The sequence below is a fragment of the Colletotrichum navitas genome (assembly GCF_030913465.1).
Source record: "Colletotrichum navitas strain CBS 125086 chromosome Unknown LY79scaffold_211, whole genome shotgun sequence".
Lineage (NCBI taxonomy): Eukaryota > Fungi > Ascomycota > Sordariomycetes > Glomerellales > Glomerellaceae > Colletotrichum > Colletotrichum navitas.
The window spans coordinates 1-19,274 of record NW_026850757.1 but is presented as its reverse complement, the minus strand read 5'-3'; the positions used below and the strand labels follow the sequence as shown (position 1 = coordinate 19,274).

Sequence of the window (19,274 nt, the reverse complement as noted above, 5' to 3'; positions counted from 1 at the left end):
CAAGAAACTCGTCCCTGTACTGGGGCTCGGCGGAAATATGATGGGGTTTAAGCTCGGTTATCTTGACTAGTTAAAGCTTTGGTAGTAATAATTTTGACGAGATACTTGGTTTATCTATGATTTCTCTTTTGAGCAGGATGTCGCTCACCTTTTCATTCTTCACCCTCGTGTTATAGATAAAGTCAGCTTCCCGGGGAAGTCGTGGAATCGCCACACTCTGTAGCAACTCCAGGTGCCGCGCTTTTGAGTTGTCCTGGTGCCATTAGGCATGCAGTCATGTTCTCTTGGCTCGAAATCTTGATGAGCTGCACCCAGTCCTTGTTCTTCTGTCACACCAAACATTGTATTGCCCGTATTCTCACCCAATGGCGAGAATGTCAATGACATCACCATTCGTACAGGGACGAATAACATGCCTACGCATAGTCATGTAAGCAGAATTGTCTGTCATCTTGTAGTCGACCAGCACGGTTTGAGCCGAGGCACTTTCCCAGTACTATGATGATTGTTGATGCATTGTCTCCGCTTGTGTACGGAGTAGATGTCGGATATTCATCACCGGTGGAGGGTGGAGCCGATCCGAGGTCACGTGACTAACCTCGGCGGCTCGCTCACTTACACCTCCACGGATATCCACGGCAGTTGCCAACTTCGAACCTTTAGCAACTCATACCACTTTCTCGCAGCAATAGTAATATACGCTATTTGTTGCCTCTGGTCGACCACCCTGTGATACCAACAGTAGACTTTCCAATCGACACAGAACATGACGGGAAATGGCTACTTCCGGGTAATAGTTGTTACGAAGCTCTAGTGGGTTAGATGATGAATTTGCGGCGAGTTACATATCCGCCACCCACGTTGGTAATGTCTCAATCTCGTGCGGGGGTTGCACAAAATGGAGTCAGCTCCATTGGCATGCCGCTTCCACTAGTCCCCGGATTGGATCGAATTCATGCTTTGTGGGGGCTCCGCAGACTTTCAGGAGTTGGCGATTCAGCCTAAATGCCCAAACTCGGTCTAAGTCGCAACAGGCTGTGCTTACGCGTGACAGGTGCAGCTCCGTCTTGTTTACCGACGATACTCCGGTTCGGGCCGTTGTTCCTTCGGCGGAACCGTCTCTTCGGCGGTTTATTCCTCGCCGGACTTGAAGGAAGATGACTTGGGCAAAACTCCCATCACATGAGCTATATTAGAAGAAACCAACGAGCAGACTCCCTGTTTCTCCCATCTATCACTTGCATTATTCTTCATTCATGAGCTGAATTTGTTTCACACCTCAGGATGACGACCAACAACACTCGCCTGGACATTGAAGCTTTGCTCAAACAGCTTAGCTGGGACGAGAAAATCGAGCTACTTGCCGGTCAAGGGTCTTTCCGAACCACCGGCCTTCCTCACTATGGCATTCCCGAGCTCATCGTGAGTGATACGTTTGACTCGAGGTGTATTAGACTGATACTCTCCAGACCTCGGACGGCCCGCATGGAATTCGCGGCCGTCGATCATTTGCTCGGGTGAGTATCCATACCTTAGTTAATGCCTAATATATGATACCTCTGGATCACCGAGATCGATACAGACGTGGTCATCATTACCATCGGGTTCTAACAAAACTCAGAATCCAAGTCCCATGTTGCCGTCTGCCACTGGCATGGGAGCGACTTTCAATGCCGATTTACTCCACAAAATTGGGAATTTGCTTGGTGAAGAAGCTAGAGCAAGAGGAGTCCATGTTTTGCTCGCCCCCACCATCTGTCTACAACGATCACCGCTTTTTGGACGAGGATTCGAGGCTTTCGCTGAAGACCCTTTTTTGAGTGGAATTCTTGGGGCGGCCTATATCAATGGCGTGCAAGAAAGAGGAGTTGCAACCAGCGTCAAACATTACGCTGCACACGATCAGTCCGATAATTCCATTGAGGACAACGTCTGTATGACGCAGCGGACGCTGCGGGAAATCCACCTCATGCCATTTCAGCTGGTCATGCGCGACGCAGACCCCTGGACCTTTATGACTTCATACAACAAGATCAATGGGACTCACGTCAGTGAAGACCCTCTGCTTTTGAAGCAGGTTCTACGAGGCGAATGGGGTTTCAAAGGGCTCGTTATGAGCGATTGGTTCGGCACATACAGCACTTCAGAAGCGTTAAATGCCGGCTTAGACTTGGAGATGCCTGGACCGACACAGTGGAGGGGCAAGTGTCTAAGCTTAGCAGTCAACAGTCGGAAAGTGGCCCGTACAGCAATCGACGATGCTGTGAGAAATGTTCTGAATCTTGTCAATAAGGTTACAGATGCGGAACCGGCCAGCTATTTCTCGGCGTCGAACACACCCCAGCAACAAGCCTTGATTCGTCAAATAGCTTCAGAAAGCATTGTGTTGCTCAAGAACGACCGCAAAGTACTTCCCATCCCGAGGACAGGAAAGAAGAGAATTGGCATGATTGGTGATCACGTCAAAAGCCCTGCTCTAAGTGGCGGTGGAAGTGCAGAAGTCGAACCTTACTACTCCGTGACACCATTCGATGCCGTTGTTGAGGAAGTTGGCAAAGAGAACGTCTCATACGCCCTCGGGTGTCATTGTAGGCTCATTCCGGGTGAAACTGCGAGACCATATATCGGGGCTAATTTGGTTCGCAGCTTTCAGGTTCAGTCCGCTCCTTAAAAACCTCGCACCCACGGAGCTACGGCATGAGGGCTTTGGGTGGTCCGTCGAAATTTTCGGAGAAGATCCAGACGAGCATGTTGATGCTGAGGTGCTTGTGTCGGCCCACGCACAAAAGGAGTTGATTGACATTCCTGAAAGCTTCCATGCGTCGTTGCCGAAGAAGTTCTATGCTAGAGCCCGAGCAACCTACACACCTTCTACCTCTGGCCCTTTCCGTTTTGGGTTCAGCACTTCCGGCAAAGGAAAACTGAGAATCAATGGGCAGGAAGTCGTTGACTTGTGGAGTGACCAGCCGGTCAAAACGGGACCTACCCCATGCTTCAATCGACTTTCCATGGAGAAGTTCTATGATACGACTGTTACTGAAGGGCAGTCCGTCAACTTGGAGGTTATCCAAGTGAATGAGGATCTTTCCGGGGGCGTCGGTACGGCGTTGACTCTCGCAGGTCGCGTTGGGGGATTCGAAGTCATCGATGAAAATTTGGCAATTAAAGAAGCTGCCGATCTTGCAAAGACAGTTGATGTTGCAATCGTCGTAGTTGGTCTTTCCTCAGACTTTGAGTACGAGGGGGCAGACCGCAAACACCTCAGGCTCCCAGGTCGCGTTGACGACTTGATTCAAGCCGTGCTCGAGGCTAACCCGGATGCCGTAAGTGTTCCATGTGGCTACAACAGGCAACCTACCAAGCTTCATTACTGATATTGTACTTTAGATCATTGTGACCCAATCAGGATGCCCTATTGAGATGCCCTGGGAGTCCAAAGCAGCCACTCTGGTCCACGCATGGTTCGGCGGCCAAGAGACCGGGCATGGTCTCACCGATGTTCTCTTCGGTAACGTCAACCCCTCTGGTAGACTTTCTCAAACTTTCCCAAAGTCCATCAAGCATACACCCGCGTACCTCTCATTCTCCAAATCTGACTACGACATCGTGTACGGTGAGGGAGTATTCATCGGCCATCGATACTACGAGTCGGTTGATAGAGACCCCCTCTTCTACTTTGGCCGAGGTCTTTCTTACTCGACATTCGAATACGCGAACCTTCAAGTGCCCAAGACTTTTGAGCCATCTGAAGAGCACAAAATGAGTATCTCGGTTGATCTGAAAAACAATGGCCCGTACGATGGCTCTGAAGTGGTGCAAATCTACATACACGACCCAGAGAGTACGCTTTTGAGACCCGTGCGAGAGTTGAAGGCCTTTGCAAAGGTATTCCTGGTTTTAAACGAGAGAAAGACTGTAGAGCTGGTTCTTGACAAATATTCCCTTTCGTACTGGTCTCAGGAGAGATCCAAGTGGATCGCAGAGGCCGGGGACTATGTCATCATTGTGGCTTCAAGCTCCAGACCGGAGGATGAGATTTTACGTGCTAGCTTCAATCTCTCAGAGACGTTCTTTTGGGAAGGTATATAAAAATTTGGATTGTCTGGTATACGTGAGTAACAAATACGCTATCTATCCTTTCTCCCAGAAGCTTTGCGTTTAGATGCACAGGAGCAAAAGGAAAGCGCCAAGAATATGGTCGCGACTGGGAATATATTCATCGAACCTTTGTACTACTTACAACAAAACTTTTTCTCAAACTTATGAACATCAAGTTCTCCACACATCCTAACACTGATACTTAAAGTTCTGACTATAACGTTGAGCTTGCCTATAGAGCTGAAGAACTCGGGTTTGAATGGGCTTTCAACTGCATGCAGTTGTTTTCCAGATGCAACTGCAACGGCGGAGCTTAATTTATTAACTCCTTACTAATTTTGATGGCAAAGTATGGAGTAGCCGTTAGACAATGCATGTCCTCTGCGGTCCACTCCACCCACGTCACATCGTGAAGTAAGGTGCTACTTTGGACCATATTGCTCAACGCCGCGGGGTTATCGATGTTTCCACGTGACAAAGAGCCTTATTTGCTACCGGATGGTTAGTTATCAGCGTGTCGAGCACGACAAGTGATGTCAGATCACCGTACAGATAGTAGACGTGGTCAACAATCCCTGTATTTGGATGATCTCTCTATGTTATGTGAAAGAAAAAGAAAAAAAGATTTCTATTAGAATATCAAGATTAATTATCGTAGCACTGAAATACGGTTATCAAGGGTCTCCTTTGAAATAATACCTAGTCAAGTAGCACACTATTTAGGAAGTGGTGACTTGAAATTATTTGGTGGTGGGCTTAGTGGTGTCGGACACTCCAAATTCACATCCTCCTCTCTTATTCCAAAATAGTAGACATCATCGTCAGAGTCCCTCTCTGTCAACGCTATGCTCATGTGTCTCCGAGCACTCAGGTCTCTACGCACACCACCCTCTTCAGCACTAATATTCCCTTCGCTACGTATACTGTTTCTGATGCTGTTACTTCTCGTCGAAATGCCTCCGGGCTGGACGGTTGCTCCGCTTTCCCGCCGTACACCATTCACCTCTATCCTCGGCATTTCTGCTTCGACCGGCGGTCCTGAAACCATTGGAATTGGCGATAAACTTGGCACCACAGATTCCATTAGCACTGCAGGCGCCGGCTCAATTTCGTCAACCCCTGCAATCGTCGAAGACTGGCTGCGTTGACGACTCCGGTTCCAAGAAAAGCTAGGCTTTGGCTTTTTTACGACGGCGTCTGACACCCAGCTAATTGACGAGGATATCACATCTGTATGATGTCGCGAGTTGCAACGGTGACGGTGTGTGCTGTCAAAACCGCTTCTGCTGTATGCGCTTCTCCCAGGCAGATACTGAGATCTTTGAACCAGTGGACGTAGCGTAGGAACGCAACAGCATATGACGGCGCTTGATAGTTCTGCGACAGTCCAAACAATTGTTTGCGTGCTATCGAACGTTGGATCGTTCGATCTAAGAGATTCTGGAAGTGTGACGATTCGAATAATGGATATAGCACACGTACTGATAAGGGATAGAGATTAGCAAATCTTTTCTATCATATCCCCACAAGATACGAACGAAATAATCACGAATGTGCTTTGATCTCGGCATGTTACTTACAAAAACCCAAGAAAAAAACTGGCAAATAACGCTGACTTCTGCAGTTTCTGTAGTCTGATTTGACCCAGTAGCGGCATTGGCAGAATAAATATAAATATGTCCGTAATCAGGTGTATGGAAGCGTTTGTGAGCCACCAACCCAAGATGTCTATGGACCAACTCAACTTGTTGCTGTATAGCAAGCTGTAGGTAATTACTGTGGAAATGACTAGCGAGATGCCGAATAGGGTTAGGAATGCGATCCCAATGTTACAGACCAACTCGACCTTTGGGAGAGGGAAGATTCGGCGATACTGCAACAGGAAAGCAATCTTAATCGTGGTGAAGGCAACGTTATACAATGTGATGACGAGTATAGAGAACTTTAATCGCAGTGTTAAATTTGTGTGTAAGCCCTTCGAGAAGGTGAGAACTTACCTTCTGAGTTTTGATGATCACCCTAGGTGATAGCGTCCAGAAATGTTTTCCGAATCCCAATCTTGTCGCTGTTGTGGAATACTAATCAGCTGATTGACTCCCAAGCGTTGAGCATCGTGGATGGTATTGTAGATCCTACCTAGACACATCACTATATCGTGAAGTAATATTATAAAGAATGACGATACGACAACTGTATCGTCTATTCCCCATTTTCTTATTAGGAAAGCCCTGACGTAAACTCGTAAACCAACAAATATGGTTGTAACCACTAACAAGCTGACAGTTATGCCCAGGATCAGGTCGGACCGACTCCCATATGAGGTATCGGGGAAACCAGTCCCCATCGAGTCGACCTGTTCACCGATGCTGCCGGGGGATGAACCTATGTCTAGCTTCAACGAACTGAACCAGATCAGCATTGGAACATTCGGTTGGTCTATCGGCTCATTGAGCCTTCGACTGCCGTTTGTCGGTGGTAAGGAGCGTCTCGATCGAGAATGTGTTTGCCCCCTCGCGTCGTGTAGACTACTTGGAATTCCGACAATGTAGCGGTTTTTGTTGTTTCTTCTTCGCCAAAAAGACTCGATGCTGTTAGATAATGAGATTGATCGAGTTGTCACAACCGCGGAGCAGTCGACAGCGGAGCGATGGGGAAAACAAGAAACAGGGTAGAATGTTTAAGCTCGAGGAAAACAAGACACATATAGAGGACGCCACTTCTTTTGATAGGTATGCTGACATAACCGCTACCATCATTTTCAGTACGCGTTCGTCGAAATGTCTCGGAGATTTCACGCACTGCAGAACCTATTTCTTCCGGATCCGGTGACTGATCGACTAGGTCGCGCTTAGCGTAGTATTCATTGAGATATCCAGAATTCATTTTCATTACCATGTTTGAAGAGTGGCTTATTTGATCGAAAGTGGCGAAAATTTCAGATCAATGTCAAAGAGGTCGTGACATCGATTCGATAATGAACTTTTGTCTTAGTTGTTCAAAGGAATGCATTCCATGGCTGCGTTACAGATTATCTAGTGGGCGGATTTGGGGGTTCCACTGGCCGTTGCTTGGTGTAACCCTGTAACAGTCTATTGTGATATAGTGGTGATAAACAATAGGTCTGGTATTCAACCGAGCTTGAATCTTGGAGAACTATTCTCCTGCGATTCCTATGGCTATCGCAAACTAAATAGTCCCCGCTCCCTGAGACACTTTGCTAACCTTAATGGTCGTGTTGCCGGTTACAGCCAGGGCCTTGCAGGTGGCTGGCACTCCCCTGTGACAAGCCCGCTCAGGCGCTATTCAACTCTAATACCCCACTTGCAGGCGCCCCATATCCGGACATCCGAGAATTCCGCATTTCTCCTCCTTTATCAACACCACTACATTTTTCAAACTAATAAAGACTTGAAAAGGCTTACTAGCCTTAGTAATAGTAACTATATACTATATCATATAATCATTCCCTTTATATCTCTCGTGTTTATTACTTTCATTATAACCTTTTATAGTTAGATTTAATTATTTTAGAATAACATCTGTCATATAGTTATAACTATCTTAAGTATACTATAGTTTAGAATTACTAATAAGTCTACTAGGGGGTTATAGTATAGCACCTTTATAATATTATGTAGCATTATAGAGATCTAACTAGAGCTAGAACATCTATTAATCTAGTATCTACTGCCTGGATCCGCTATAGAGACATGTATATCTATAAACCAGACTAGGCAGTCTAGAGCGTAGATAGGCAAGCCGTTTCCCTATGACTTTCTGTGATCAAATAAGTGCATCAATGACAACAGCTATATATTAACAGACTTCATGTGGGAATGCTTCTAGAACAAGATATTTCTACTATATCTACTGCCGCACTCCTCTGCTGTCCTCCAGCCGCTGGATATATCGGTCTTCAGCCCATTCAAGCATGCCTATCGCAGAGAGGTTAGATGTCTAGATGACTGCGTTAGTGTTTCAACTGTTGCTAGCAAGAGGGTATTTCTGGCCTGTTATTTAAGGGCCTGCCAGGCATCTATCACAATCTACAACACCAAGAGTGGCTGGAGGTCAGCTGGACTATGGCCAATATGTATACAGCGACCTCTATCTAACCAGTTGGTATCAAAGGCATCATCCAGCCAGCAGACCAGCCAGCAGACTAACCAGCCTAGTAGCTAGTAGTAGGATGAATCCATATTTATTGTCCCATAGTCAACCCCTTGTTAGTCTGCTAACCTACGGCATCAACTACGCCAGTTAACCCAGCTAGGCAAGGATGGGTTAGATACTTATACTATTCGTCACCTATCTAGAAAGGTGCAAAAGGGGTATGATGAGGAGGCATCTAGAAGAGCACTTCTAGAGCAGAAGTTCCGCCAGCTAGAGGGTCAGTTGGATAACCTACGGCAACGCAAGAGGAAAAAGGACCCCTTATCGCCCAACAGCACCTTCGCCACTATATGGGACATCCAGTGGGCGCAAAGTACGGATATCGGCGATATGGATAGTCCGGATGAATCAAACGTATCCGAATTATCCAGCGAGGCCGAAAGTTGCATATGGGTGGGCGGCAGACCTAGTGAAATAAGTGGTGATAGTGGTGGTGATGGTGGTGGTGATGGTGGTGGTGATGATGGTCCGGATGTGGGGGGTGTCCGCAAGTCCCCAGGGGTAGTTGAGTTACATAGCCCCGAGCTATCTATATGCCGCTCGTTCGGAATGACGATTCGACAAGCCAACGAGCTAGGAAACCGATTTACCGACAACGCCAAAGCAATCCATGGGGTGAAAAATCGGAGAGACCAGAGACTTTTGATTCTGTTGCGCGGCGTTGTAGCACTACACCACAGCCAATGCTAACCAGCCTTAAGGCTCATACACAGGGCCAGCATCTCTCACCTAGACCCAGATACGTAGTCAAAGACTTTGGCTATTATTCATCATAGAGACATCATCCTTGCGATTTACATTTCTGATCATATTTTGACAACGTGATTGATTATTAAAGCCCTTTAGGATTTAAGAATGTCTCCTATAGAATACCGGATAATACTTATTTGTTGTTTGTAGATGTTTTAGACCCCCATAAGCGGACAATTGTAGTTCAGCAGGTAGAGATACTTCTCAACATGTACAGTCCGTTACATAGCACATCAGCTCTACGCTATATCCCGATATCTTGATATCTTAATACAGTACAAGTAACGTAGGGCAAGTGTCGAGTCAGTCTTCGTGACTATAGGACATCAGCCTCGATAGAGTTGTGGGGTTGCTGAATTGGCAAGATAAAGTGAAAGCTGTCGCTAGTAGAAGCTCTAAAACACGATACGAGGCCTTAAGCCTGAATGTCCTCATATTAGAGCCCTGTAGCTCCGCTTCAAGCACTACAGCATTTAGTTCATTAAGGTTCGTCAGATCATGAACGCAGCCTAGCCTTTAGGAGGCTTTGGTTTCAAATACCGCAGCCGTATCAGTTAATTGCACGTTTTGGTGTTCTGGATCGATCCGAAGGGTATCACAGAGTTATCAAGTGTAACTTGGACAGAATGGTTCGATTTCTATTATACTATAACTTGAAGCAGTAAGAGCAAGTTGTGTATGTATGAAAATAATTAAGCAATCACATATTAACATGGGAATTATCATCTGGACAGAGGGGACTTGTATTTGCCTGAAGTCTTGGTAGTTCGCGACTCCTCCCACTTATTAATTAATGACCTTATGATCCTCGCTGGAAAGGTTATGAATGTCTTGTGAAAGGCGTTTCTGATGACAAGTAGCTAGACTTTCGCATTAAGAGATCTTGTTAGGATATGTTTCGAGCTTGCAAACTAAGTTTCTGTGAGTTGAGTGGACGCTGCTCTTTACAACCATTCACATTTGCTTGTTTTTGTCTTCACTAGTCAGCAAAATGCCATCACTGGAGACTATACTACTCCCGTTGGCTTTCAAAGTACTTTCGTATGGATGCTGCGAAGTGGCTTAGCATTGATTTTCTGGTGCAAAGGACGGCGGGTCAGATGGATAGTTGAAAGTCAAAGTCTTCTGCTTTAATATTTTAACAATGTCACGAGGTGATATAAGGCGTTAGTTGTGCTGCTGCAACTAACGGCGTCGTTTTTGTGCGACAAACAACAAAAAGCATTACAGAAGACGCAAATCGATGATGGCAAGTATTGGAAGCCAGTTTCTGACAACACGACAGGTGGTCCTCCCCCTTAGGATGAACGACTAAAAGTCGATGATGACATTCAACCTAACAACGTCAACTAACATAGTGTGGGTTTGAAACTGAGCCTGTATTGGCCGGATAACTCGAAAATAGAACGCTAACGGCAAGGGATCATCTATATTGGCCAATGTCTTAGTGTAGCATACAGGGCCGCATGCTTTGCGATGGCGAGCGCCAAGGTCCAGGGAGCCGTTTGTCTCAGTACATGTGCCGATGAGAAGCTGGAATCTATCCCCACGCAAAAGCGCACGTAGAAAAGTTTCGTAGGTCGCCCATCCTTCCGAATAATTGCCGTAGCATATCCGTGGTATGCGACCGTCGACCAGCATTCCTCCCAACAAAAACATCTCACTTGAGAGTCACTTTTGCCAAGGGCAACTGAGTCTGTTGACGATCTGCCAGCCAAACAGAAGACGCAATTGAGATAAAAGATCCCTAGATCGAGACAGGTTCGTTGCAGATCTGGATGTCGCTTGGCGTGATTGTACGAGGCTGGTCCCTCGGGCTGGGCTAGGAATTGAGGTTTTGATCGACCGTCACCTACTGCTCGTAGGACGCGAGATGGACACGGCAATTGAAACATTCGCGTCTTCTCCTGAAGGATGATACTGGCATTGAGGATCCGGCATTCTCTTATCGTGAGCCAACAATATACATGCCATTGTTCCTACACGTAACAGGTAAGGGGTTGGAGTGATCTTGTTTTGGGGACAAAAGTGCAGCCAAACGGTGCCCTTGTTGTTTGAGAGCATTTACCTTTGACAAGGTATCGTGGAATTGTTTGTTCCTTCTATTCAACTTTGTCAACCAATCATCACAGTCTATAATGTTGCTGAGGATTGGGAGTCGTACAGAAATGCAGAGCACTCACCGACAACCCCGACCACGCTCATTGCGCATGGTATATTGCAAGTGACGTTCCACGTAGACCAGCCGCGAGGCGTTTTTCCGCCATGTTATTCTGCCTAATATGATCTTACTACTACCGAGGAGCCATGAGGATCGCGCCGCTTGAAACCTCGGACACGTTTAAAGCCTAGCCTGTGCGTGGCATCTACTATTGTCTCAAGGCGGCCACCTAGAAAGACGGTGTAGTGTTCGAAATTACCAGCGCAGGCTAGACACGATTTCCACGAGCAAAACGATGGGAATAGAACAAAACCAGCTTCCAGACTTCGTATCTCAGCCGCCATCATGGAAGCAATGTTCTAGCTCAGCGCGTTGGATGCCGAAATCATAGTCCAAGTGGAGAGCCACCGATCTCAGCTTGTTGAGAGGCTTGATAGTCCAAGACATGTCACGAAGGCTTGGTCTAAAGTTAAAGTGTTACTAGAACTATGTGGTATATTAAAGGTCGGGTGCCAAGCGGTTTGGGGGCCTCCCTACCAAAGTTCGCTTACGGTGCTCTGATGACGCTCCGTAAAATCTACATTGTCCCTTCCGGAAGAACACTATCTGTGCTAGCGGGCCGTCTCAGCATATCATGTCTGCTACAAGACCCTCGTCTTATTATTTCAAGTGAAGATGGGTCGATACGGTTCAATAATTTCACGGGACAGCATCTCGCAGCGCAGGGAGACGGGCAAAGGTATCGGGGCTCCAGAGAATACAGGTAGCCTCAGCTATAATTACTGTATGAAACCAGACAGGCAGAAACCGGGTTTCTCAGTCGCAGTCGTGGCGTAACTGTTTCTCGCTTTACATCCGACGCAGGGCTTATGAAGACCTTTTCATTAGATGTGACTCGCACGTGCGGCGCCGGATACGATCCCGTTCACTCTCACGCGTCGGTAGCGCTTGCTTTTCGTCAAAGTCGTATTGTTTTGCAGGCTTCCAGGCCATAACTTTCTTCTTCCGATCCTTTGAGCCAATCAGCCGCGTTCGGAACGTCTTTAGGGTGCCTCCTTGCGGCTAGTAAAGCCTTCCTCCCTCTCTGTGCGGCTTTCGGCTCGTTCCCTGCCAAGTTCCGCCATCGGCTCGGTACCTATTACATCTCAGACAGACTTCATTTGCCCTTGCAGCAAGTTCGGGTGCCGGTCAACTCGAACCTCGCTACGATGATAGCGCAGTACTGCGGCCACACTAGGGAACACCCTCTCATCACGCAAGCGCATCTCTCATGGTCCTTAACTGACACCCCCGCGCGGGTTTCTGCGATAGCTCCGCACAGTGAGCGGTAGGTCCATCGCTACGGGCACAGCGCGTGCTAGTCAAGCCACATTCGCTAGTGTCCGCAGGCTTGACCTCGTGTCTATGTGACATGCTCAGGCAGGGATGGGTTTCCTAGATATCCTATGTCTCGACGGGCAAAGCAAGCAACAGTGGCGTTGGCTTCGGAGAGGTGAATTCTGTGATGGACAAACCGCGTGGTCAGCACTATGGATGATGCAATTGCGAGATGGCCCAAGGGAAGAAGGAGTCTCAGACCCAGAGAGGCGTGATACCGGCGGCAGCGGCTCTTTGCCCCCCATCCCTTGGGTACTGATGCGTTCATGTCCGTTGGTGCTTTCTTTGGTCATTCGCGTTGTATACAGAAGGCCTCCTCAGGATGCCCGTAGATGTGTATATAATCCCACGTTTCCAGGCGGGTTGGCAAGATATCGACCTCATCATCACAGCAGCGCAGTCATCTCCTGCATCTCTCCCCAACGACAAGCTCCCGACAATCAACCCTTCGAAGCAGCCGCTCCGAAGCCTAACGGTCCCTAGTCTTCCCAAGAGATTCATTCTTTCTTTACTTCCAGCACAGCCATGAAGCCCTCCACTTCCGCCGTGTTGGCCACCCTCTTTGGGTTGAGCGCTGCTCAGTGTGCCAGGGACAACTGCCTTAGAGGTTAGCCACATCCATCTATACATCGAAACCCTTCCCCCGGAAATATTCACCAGGAGTTCACATAGACTAACACCTCACCCTTTCCAGCTATCGCGGCCAGTGCCTTCACGACCATAAGCGGTACTGCCGACTGCTCCAGGTTCCTGGAGGTGACCGTCTACCCCGGTGCCTCGTAAGTTATCGTCTCCAACCCCAGTCGCCCGTCACTGGCTAACACCTGGAAGCACTACCACCGAGACTGTCACGATCCCGACAAGCGGCGTCTTCACCTCGACTGCCACCGTCACCGAGACCGGCCCGGCCTCCGTACAAACCATCGTGGTTTCCCAGAGCGCCGTCGTCTCCGCCACTGCGACCAGCGTCGTCGGCATCACCGAGGCCACCACCGTCGCAACGGAGACCATTGTCGTTCCTACGACCGTCCTTGTGTCCAGCACTCGTACCCTCGTCTTTGGTTCTACCCAGATCACCACCGTTGCCACCGAGACCCAGACCGTGTACGAGACCATTGCTCTCGAGAAGCGCCAGGGCCCCGTGACCGCCGTCTCCGGCACATTCCCATCATACGCAAGTGCCTGCAGCTCCGTCGCCCGCTACGCCTCGGCCTGCTCGTGCCTCGGCGTCTTGCCCAACACCGTGACCTCGTCGACCGCCGTCGTCACCGTCACCGCCTCGGTCCCGGCCACGATCCTGTCCACCGCAGTCACCACCGTCACCGTGACCAACCCGGTCTCGGCTTCGATCGTACTCACGACCGCGACCTTCACCTCCACGGCCCTCGAGACGGTCGTCGTCACTTCCACGGACCTCGAGTCGGTGACTGCCACGGAGTCCGTCATTAGCACCGCCACGGAGCTCGTTGAGGAGACCGTTTCTGTGACTTCCACTTTCTTTAACAACGCTACCTTCACGACTTTCGTTACCAGAACCAGTTCGGTGCCCGTTATTTCCAACAGCACCACCCTCACTTCCACCATCTCCGCGTCATTGTCCGGGTCCGAGACTACTAGTTTCGCCAACACCACCACGTCTCTTACTACCTCGACCTTGACGTCGACCTTGTCCAACACCACCACGACCTCGGTCTCCACCAGCTCCGTGGCGACGCTCTCGCCCAACGCCACCACGACCTCGGGGTCTGCGTCTATCACGCCCAGTGTCTCGTCGACCACCAGTTTTTCCAACACATCGACGTCGGCAGTCGAGACTGTGACGAGCTCCTCCTCCTCGAGCTTCTTCCCGAACGGCACCTTGACTCAAACATCCCTGTCCGCTACTTCGACTTCGTTCTCCAACACGTCGACGTCGGCAGTCGAGACCTCGACGAGCTCTTCTTTCTCGAGCTTCTTCCCCAACGGTACTTCCACTCAGACATCCCTATCCGCGTCTTCAACCGGCTTCCCTAACGCTACTTCCACCTCGGTCTCTGCGTCTTCAAGTGGTTTCCCTAATGCTACTACTTCTACCGGGGCTTCATCGTCCTCATCCGCCACTCTCTTCCCCAACAGCACCACGCCTGTGACTTCTCTGTCTGCTTCTTCTACTATCTTCCCCAACATTACTTCCACTTCCTTGTCCTCTTCTTCCACTCTCTTCCCCAACGGCACGCTCACTTCGACGAGCCTGTCGGTCACCCCAACTCTTTCCCTGAACGTCACTGCCACTTTCTCTGCTTCTTCAACTGGCTTCACTAATGCTACTACTTCCTCTGCTTCTTCAACTGGCTTCACTAATGCTACTACTTCTACCGGGACTTCGCTGTCCTCTTCCTTCACTCTCTCCTCTAATGTCACTGCCACCGCGACTTCCCTGTCTTCGTCGGCTGTTTTCCCGAACGGCACCACGACCAGCGCCTCGGCATCCGCTTCCTCAACTCTCTTTCCTAACACCACCATAACCGTGTCGTCTACGAACTCTGTCATCACCATCACCATCACTGACGACGTTCCTACCTCCACGGTGACTAGCAGCAGCTCTTCCTTCAGCGTCACCTCAATCAGCAACAGCACCGTAACACCCATCTTCGTCGAGACCACAAGCACTTCCACGGGGGAGACCTCCACTGCCACCTCTTCCGCTGAGACCACCTCTTCCGCTGAGACCACCTCTTCTGCGGAGACCACCTCTTCTGTAGAGACCACCTCTTCCGCTGAGGCCACCTCTTCCGCAGAGACCACCTCTTCTGCGGAGACCACCTCTTCTGCAGAGGCTACCTCTTCCTCGACCGTTGAGAGCAGCACCCTCGCCACCAGCACTCTCGCCACCAGCACTCTCGCCACCAGCACCCTCTCCACCAGCACCCTCTCCACCAGCACCTCTTCCTCCGCGACTGCGACCCCCACCGGCAACTTCCTCCGTAACCTCTGCCTCAAGGTGGTCACCGGCCCTGTCCCTGGCTCCGTAGTCGCCGCCGGCGCCAACCGCTTCACCATCAAGCCCGCCGCCTCCACCGCCGCCCGCTTCGACATCAACCTCTCCACGGGCGAGGTCTACCAGTCCAACGGCAAGCTCATCGCCGCCCCGGCGCCGTACGAGGATGACAACCGCCCGGTCAACGGCTACACGCCGCGCGAGGTCCTCGTCCGCAAGCTCGCGCCCGTCGTCTGCGTCGTCAACAACGGGTCCGTCACCGTCGGCGTGCCCCTCTCCTGCACGGCCTCGGGCAACGACGGCGTCAACGCCAACGACTACTCGCGCTTCTACTACAACCGCAACTCGGGCGACTCGGTCCTCCGCATCGCCACCGCCGGCAAGCAGTTCGTCCCCAACAACCAGGAGATCACCCTGGCCCCCTACGACGGCGACGACTGCGCCTAAGTTGCTTGTCTTCTTTCCCCCGTCGAGAAGGGTCATCTTTTACTCTGTGACTTTTCTTCTTGGAGGGCCTTCGTCGCGGCAGCTACTTGGGCTGCATCGCGGATGAGCCGTGTAACTCTCGATCATGATTGGGCATTTTTGGGCGCCATAATCATGTACTTATATACTTTGGAACCCGCGTAATGGATAGCTCACTACATACTCTCGTTAAAATGAATGGATATTATAAAATAACACTTGGCGCAAAAGATGTGTGACACGCATTAGTTCTCATTCGGTCAATCTCAAAATGACCAAGTATAAGCGCATTGCTCGAGCTTCTCTTCAGCGTTTCAAGGCATCATCTCTCATTGGGGGGGGCTAAAGGTTTGTCCGGGGTAAGGTGCTGTTTCGTCACCTATCTAGTCTGTTTCTTATCATCAGTAGTTCTTGATACCCCCGGACGGTATGTCGGCCAGATGCCGCGACGCCAACGAGAGCAAGACTGGCCAAGGTGCTCTGTCCCCGTCTTGGCATGAACGACGGAAGACGCGGAGAGGAAGCAACCAAACTTTCCCACGTAACAGAGCTGCACACAGTAGCATCCGTTTCGAGGTCGAGAACGACTTGGCTGGCCGCGACCCACCTGTAACGAACGTTCTCGACATTGAGCGGTCCCCCTGGTTTCGGTTTCGATGTAACCCAAGTTCGCACGCATCAATGCCTTGGGGTCAACCCCCGGGCTGTCTGTCTGATATCCTCTTCAAACCCTTGTCGCTCGAGGCACGGGGAGTCCACACACGTACACTCACACAATCCCACGGTGGTTGGTGCATCTGTACTCCGTACACCACTGCCCATGGACCCCTCCTTCGCTGAGGGCGGCCCGCGCCGGGTGCCCGAGCATGTTCCCTTGATGATGGATGGCCTAGACTCTTGGTCGTCGAAGGGCTCCTGGCGTCTTTTCGGGGCTTTTTGCATAAGGGCAGGTGGTCTGGGTTGGATCGACAGTCATCGTTGGCCTGGCGTCTGGCTCGTCATGTTCACGCGGAAGCTCCTTTTTCCAACCGAGTCGAACAAGATGATAGTCAGATCACGATATCGATCACTACAAAGCCAGTCGTATATTCAAATGTTTTCCATTCAATTCAGATATCTACCCACTGTAGAATCTGTTTTCAATATCTCATTCCGCGAGATGCAATGCCGCGCTCAAATACACACCTGTCATATTTTGTTTCCAGGCAATTACAATGAAAAGAAAATCCAAACCGTTCCAGTGCGAACGCCACCTTTTGGGGCGTATATGATTTTTCCGTGCCTTGAATGCTCCTGACGCAAATCGCTGAACCAATTTATCGTCCCTTGCTGAACCATGCGGCAAGGGACCATGACTATGGAGATGTTGGAAGAAAAGAAAGAAATTCCCGAAAATGAGGCCACAACAAGTGGCCGAGGACAGAGGCGAAGGACGGGTATCCTCTACACGTTGTTGTCGCCCCTGAGCGTGGTTGCGCCCTCGCTGCTCGTCTTCTTACCACCAGACTGGGACTCCACCTTGTCGAGAATGACCTTCTTACGGAACTCAAAGACGGTGTTGTGCTTGGACTTGATGGCCTCGCGGACGCGCTCCTCGGAGCGACTCATCCAGACGTGGTAGGGAGCCATACTCGCAGGGTACAGGGGCAGGTTGCGGGGAGACTCCATGAACCGGTAGGGGTCGCTTTTCTCGAAGGAGGCGATGATGTCGAGTTCTGAAGCGATCTGCTCGCAGTAGGCCTCCAGCGGCAGGTCGTTGACGTCTTCGCCAAAGGGGTTCTCGATTTCGCGGCCAATGAAGAGGATGCCGAGAATGATATAAGCGGCAGCGACGGTGGCGGGGATGGTGATCCAATCGAGCTTGTCGATCAACTGGAAGGGGAGCAGCATGACGTAGACCCAGGTGATTTGACTGATGGCGATGGTGTAGGCGATGGGGAGCGGGGTGGTGAGAACACGTTCGGTGCCCGTCATGATGTCGTTGAGGAGGGCGACGTTGTTGTAGGCCAGGGTCTGCTGCATGGGGACCTTGAGCTGGCCATCCTCGACCATCTTGTCGACGACGCAGGAGATGTGGTTGAGGATCTCGAGGGGAAGGTTACCGAGGGGGCGAGAGGCCTTCTTGATGGTCTTGCGGGGGTTACTGGCGGCGAAGGAGACGCCGAGGTACTCGCCGGTCTCCTTGAAGAAGTTCTTCTTTTTCAGAACAAGTTTCTCGGGCTCGGCGGCGGTGGCCTCCTGTGCAAAGGTCTGCAGGTGGGCGACGAGGTGCTCGAGATCCTCGTAGGCGGTGTAGGGCTCAAAACGGAGCTTGTGCTTAATGGAGACGGCAAAGGCCAAGAGAAGGTTCATGCAGCCGACCTTGCGGAGAAGAGATTGTCTGGGATCGAGGCCCTCGGGATCACCACCGTGAATCCAGAAGACGCGACCAAGACTCTGCGAGGCAAGAATGAGCTGGGCCCAGTAACGTCGGCCCTCGGCGTAACGTTCGTAAGCGGTGGAACTGCGGAAGGAGAGGCCCAGACCGACGACGAAACCGAGAACGGTCAAGAGAACAGAGTCAACACCCATGTTGGTGCGGAACTTGTCGATACAGGTGATGGCGGCAGACCACATGGACATCCAGATCAAGGGGACGATCATTTTGGGCAGGATGCTGCCGTGCATCTGCATGAAGAGGGGCCATTTGGAGTGCTTGAGGATATCGCGGGGACCGGTAAAGTAGTCGTCAATGTCTATGCTCGTGTTCTTACGGCTGAAGGGGTTCGGGGTCATGGGGCCGGTGGGCGACATGGTGTCGCGGATCTCTTGGGTGTTGAAGCCGGTCATACGCGGCTTGCTGGTGAACTGGGACTCCTGCTTGGGCTCGTTACCGCCCGTCGAGGGGTGGTAACCACCTTCTTCGGCCATGGTATCGGGAGTGTTGAGGGAAGGTGTTCTGGCGGAGTCGTAGACTTGTGTATTGATTACTGGAACTTCGTGGGCCGAATTCGGGAGCTTGGGCATGGTGGGAGGGGGAGGGGGGGGTAGTTAAAGGACGTCAGGCGTGATACCTAGTTCTTTGCGTGTCAATTAGAGCTGGACCCCGGCCGGCCAATCGACAGCGATAACGAGTGAGGGATTGGTGGTCGACGGAAGCGTGGCAGATCACGGAGTAGGTAGCAGTCTTGGGTATACGAGGCGTGGCGCTTGATCCGTGTGTGAAGGGGTAAGCGGCTGGAATGGGAGGACGTCCCGGCGAAGGAGGGGTGACCTAGTTTGGATTGGGATATG

At 50.6% G+C, this 19,274-nt stretch overlaps 5 protein-coding genes across 5 annotated transcripts; 3 read left to right on the top strand and 2 right to left on the bottom strand.

Moving 5' to 3' along the window:
- Positions 1-1,284: 1,284 nt before the first annotated feature.
- Positions 1,285-4,089, top strand: LY79DRAFT_530511 (glycosyl hydrolase family 3 N terminal domain-containing protein; the record flags this gene model as incomplete). Its single annotated transcript, XM_060556182.1, has 5 exons — positions 1,285-1,422; positions 1,470-1,517; positions 1,622-2,588; positions 2,647-3,323; positions 3,388-4,089. 5 exons carry the CDS (start codon positions 1,285-1,287, stop codon positions 4,087-4,089), a joined length of 2,532 nt encoding a protein of 843 aa, XP_060406955.1.
- Positions 4,090-4,813: 724 nt separating this feature from the next.
- Positions 4,814-6,517, bottom strand: LY79DRAFT_595334 (uncharacterized protein; the record flags this gene model as incomplete). Its single annotated transcript, XM_060561768.1, is given in 6 exon segments — positions 4,814-5,278; positions 5,288-5,306; positions 5,316-5,579; positions 5,679-6,040; positions 6,096-6,163; positions 6,235-6,517. Coding segments are annotated over 6 exon segments (1,461 nt in total).
- Positions 6,518-13,084: 6,567 nt separating this feature from the next.
- On the top strand, positions 13,085-15,983 carry LY79DRAFT_675255 (uncharacterized protein; the record flags this gene model as incomplete). The annotated part of the gene is made up of 3 exons (XM_060564426.1): positions 13,085-13,166; positions 13,254-13,338; positions 13,391-15,983. 3 exons carry the CDS (start codon positions 13,085-13,087, stop codon positions 15,981-15,983), a joined length of 2,760 nt encoding a protein of 919 aa, XP_060406953.1.
- Positions 15,984-16,726: 743 nt separating this feature from the next.
- Positions 16,727-17,371, top strand: LY79DRAFT_163601 (uncharacterized protein). Its single transcript, XM_060551164.1, has one exon. It carries the CDS (start codon positions 16,822-16,824, stop codon positions 17,296-17,298), a length of 477 nt encoding a protein of 158 aa, XP_060406952.1. The 5' UTR covers positions 16,727-16,821; the 3' UTR covers positions 17,299-17,371.
- On the bottom strand, positions 17,068-19,274 carry LY79DRAFT_573607 (Bestrophin, RFP-TM, chloride channel-domain-containing protein). The gene has a single exon (XM_060559488.1). The coding sequence runs from the start codon at positions 19,005-19,007 to the stop codon at positions 17,445-17,447; it is 1,563 nt and encodes a 520-aa protein (XP_060406951.1). The 5' UTR covers positions 19,008-19,274; the 3' UTR covers positions 17,068-17,444.

Coding starts and splice junctions, on each gene's coding strand:
- LY79DRAFT_163601 (XM_060551164.1), top strand. CDS start 16,822: ATGGACCCCTCCTTCGCTGAGGGCGGCCCGCGCCGGGTGCCCGAGCAT.
- LY79DRAFT_573607 (XM_060559488.1), bottom strand. CDS start 19,007: ATGCCCAAGCTCCCGAATTCGGCCCACGAAGTTCCAGTAATCAATACA.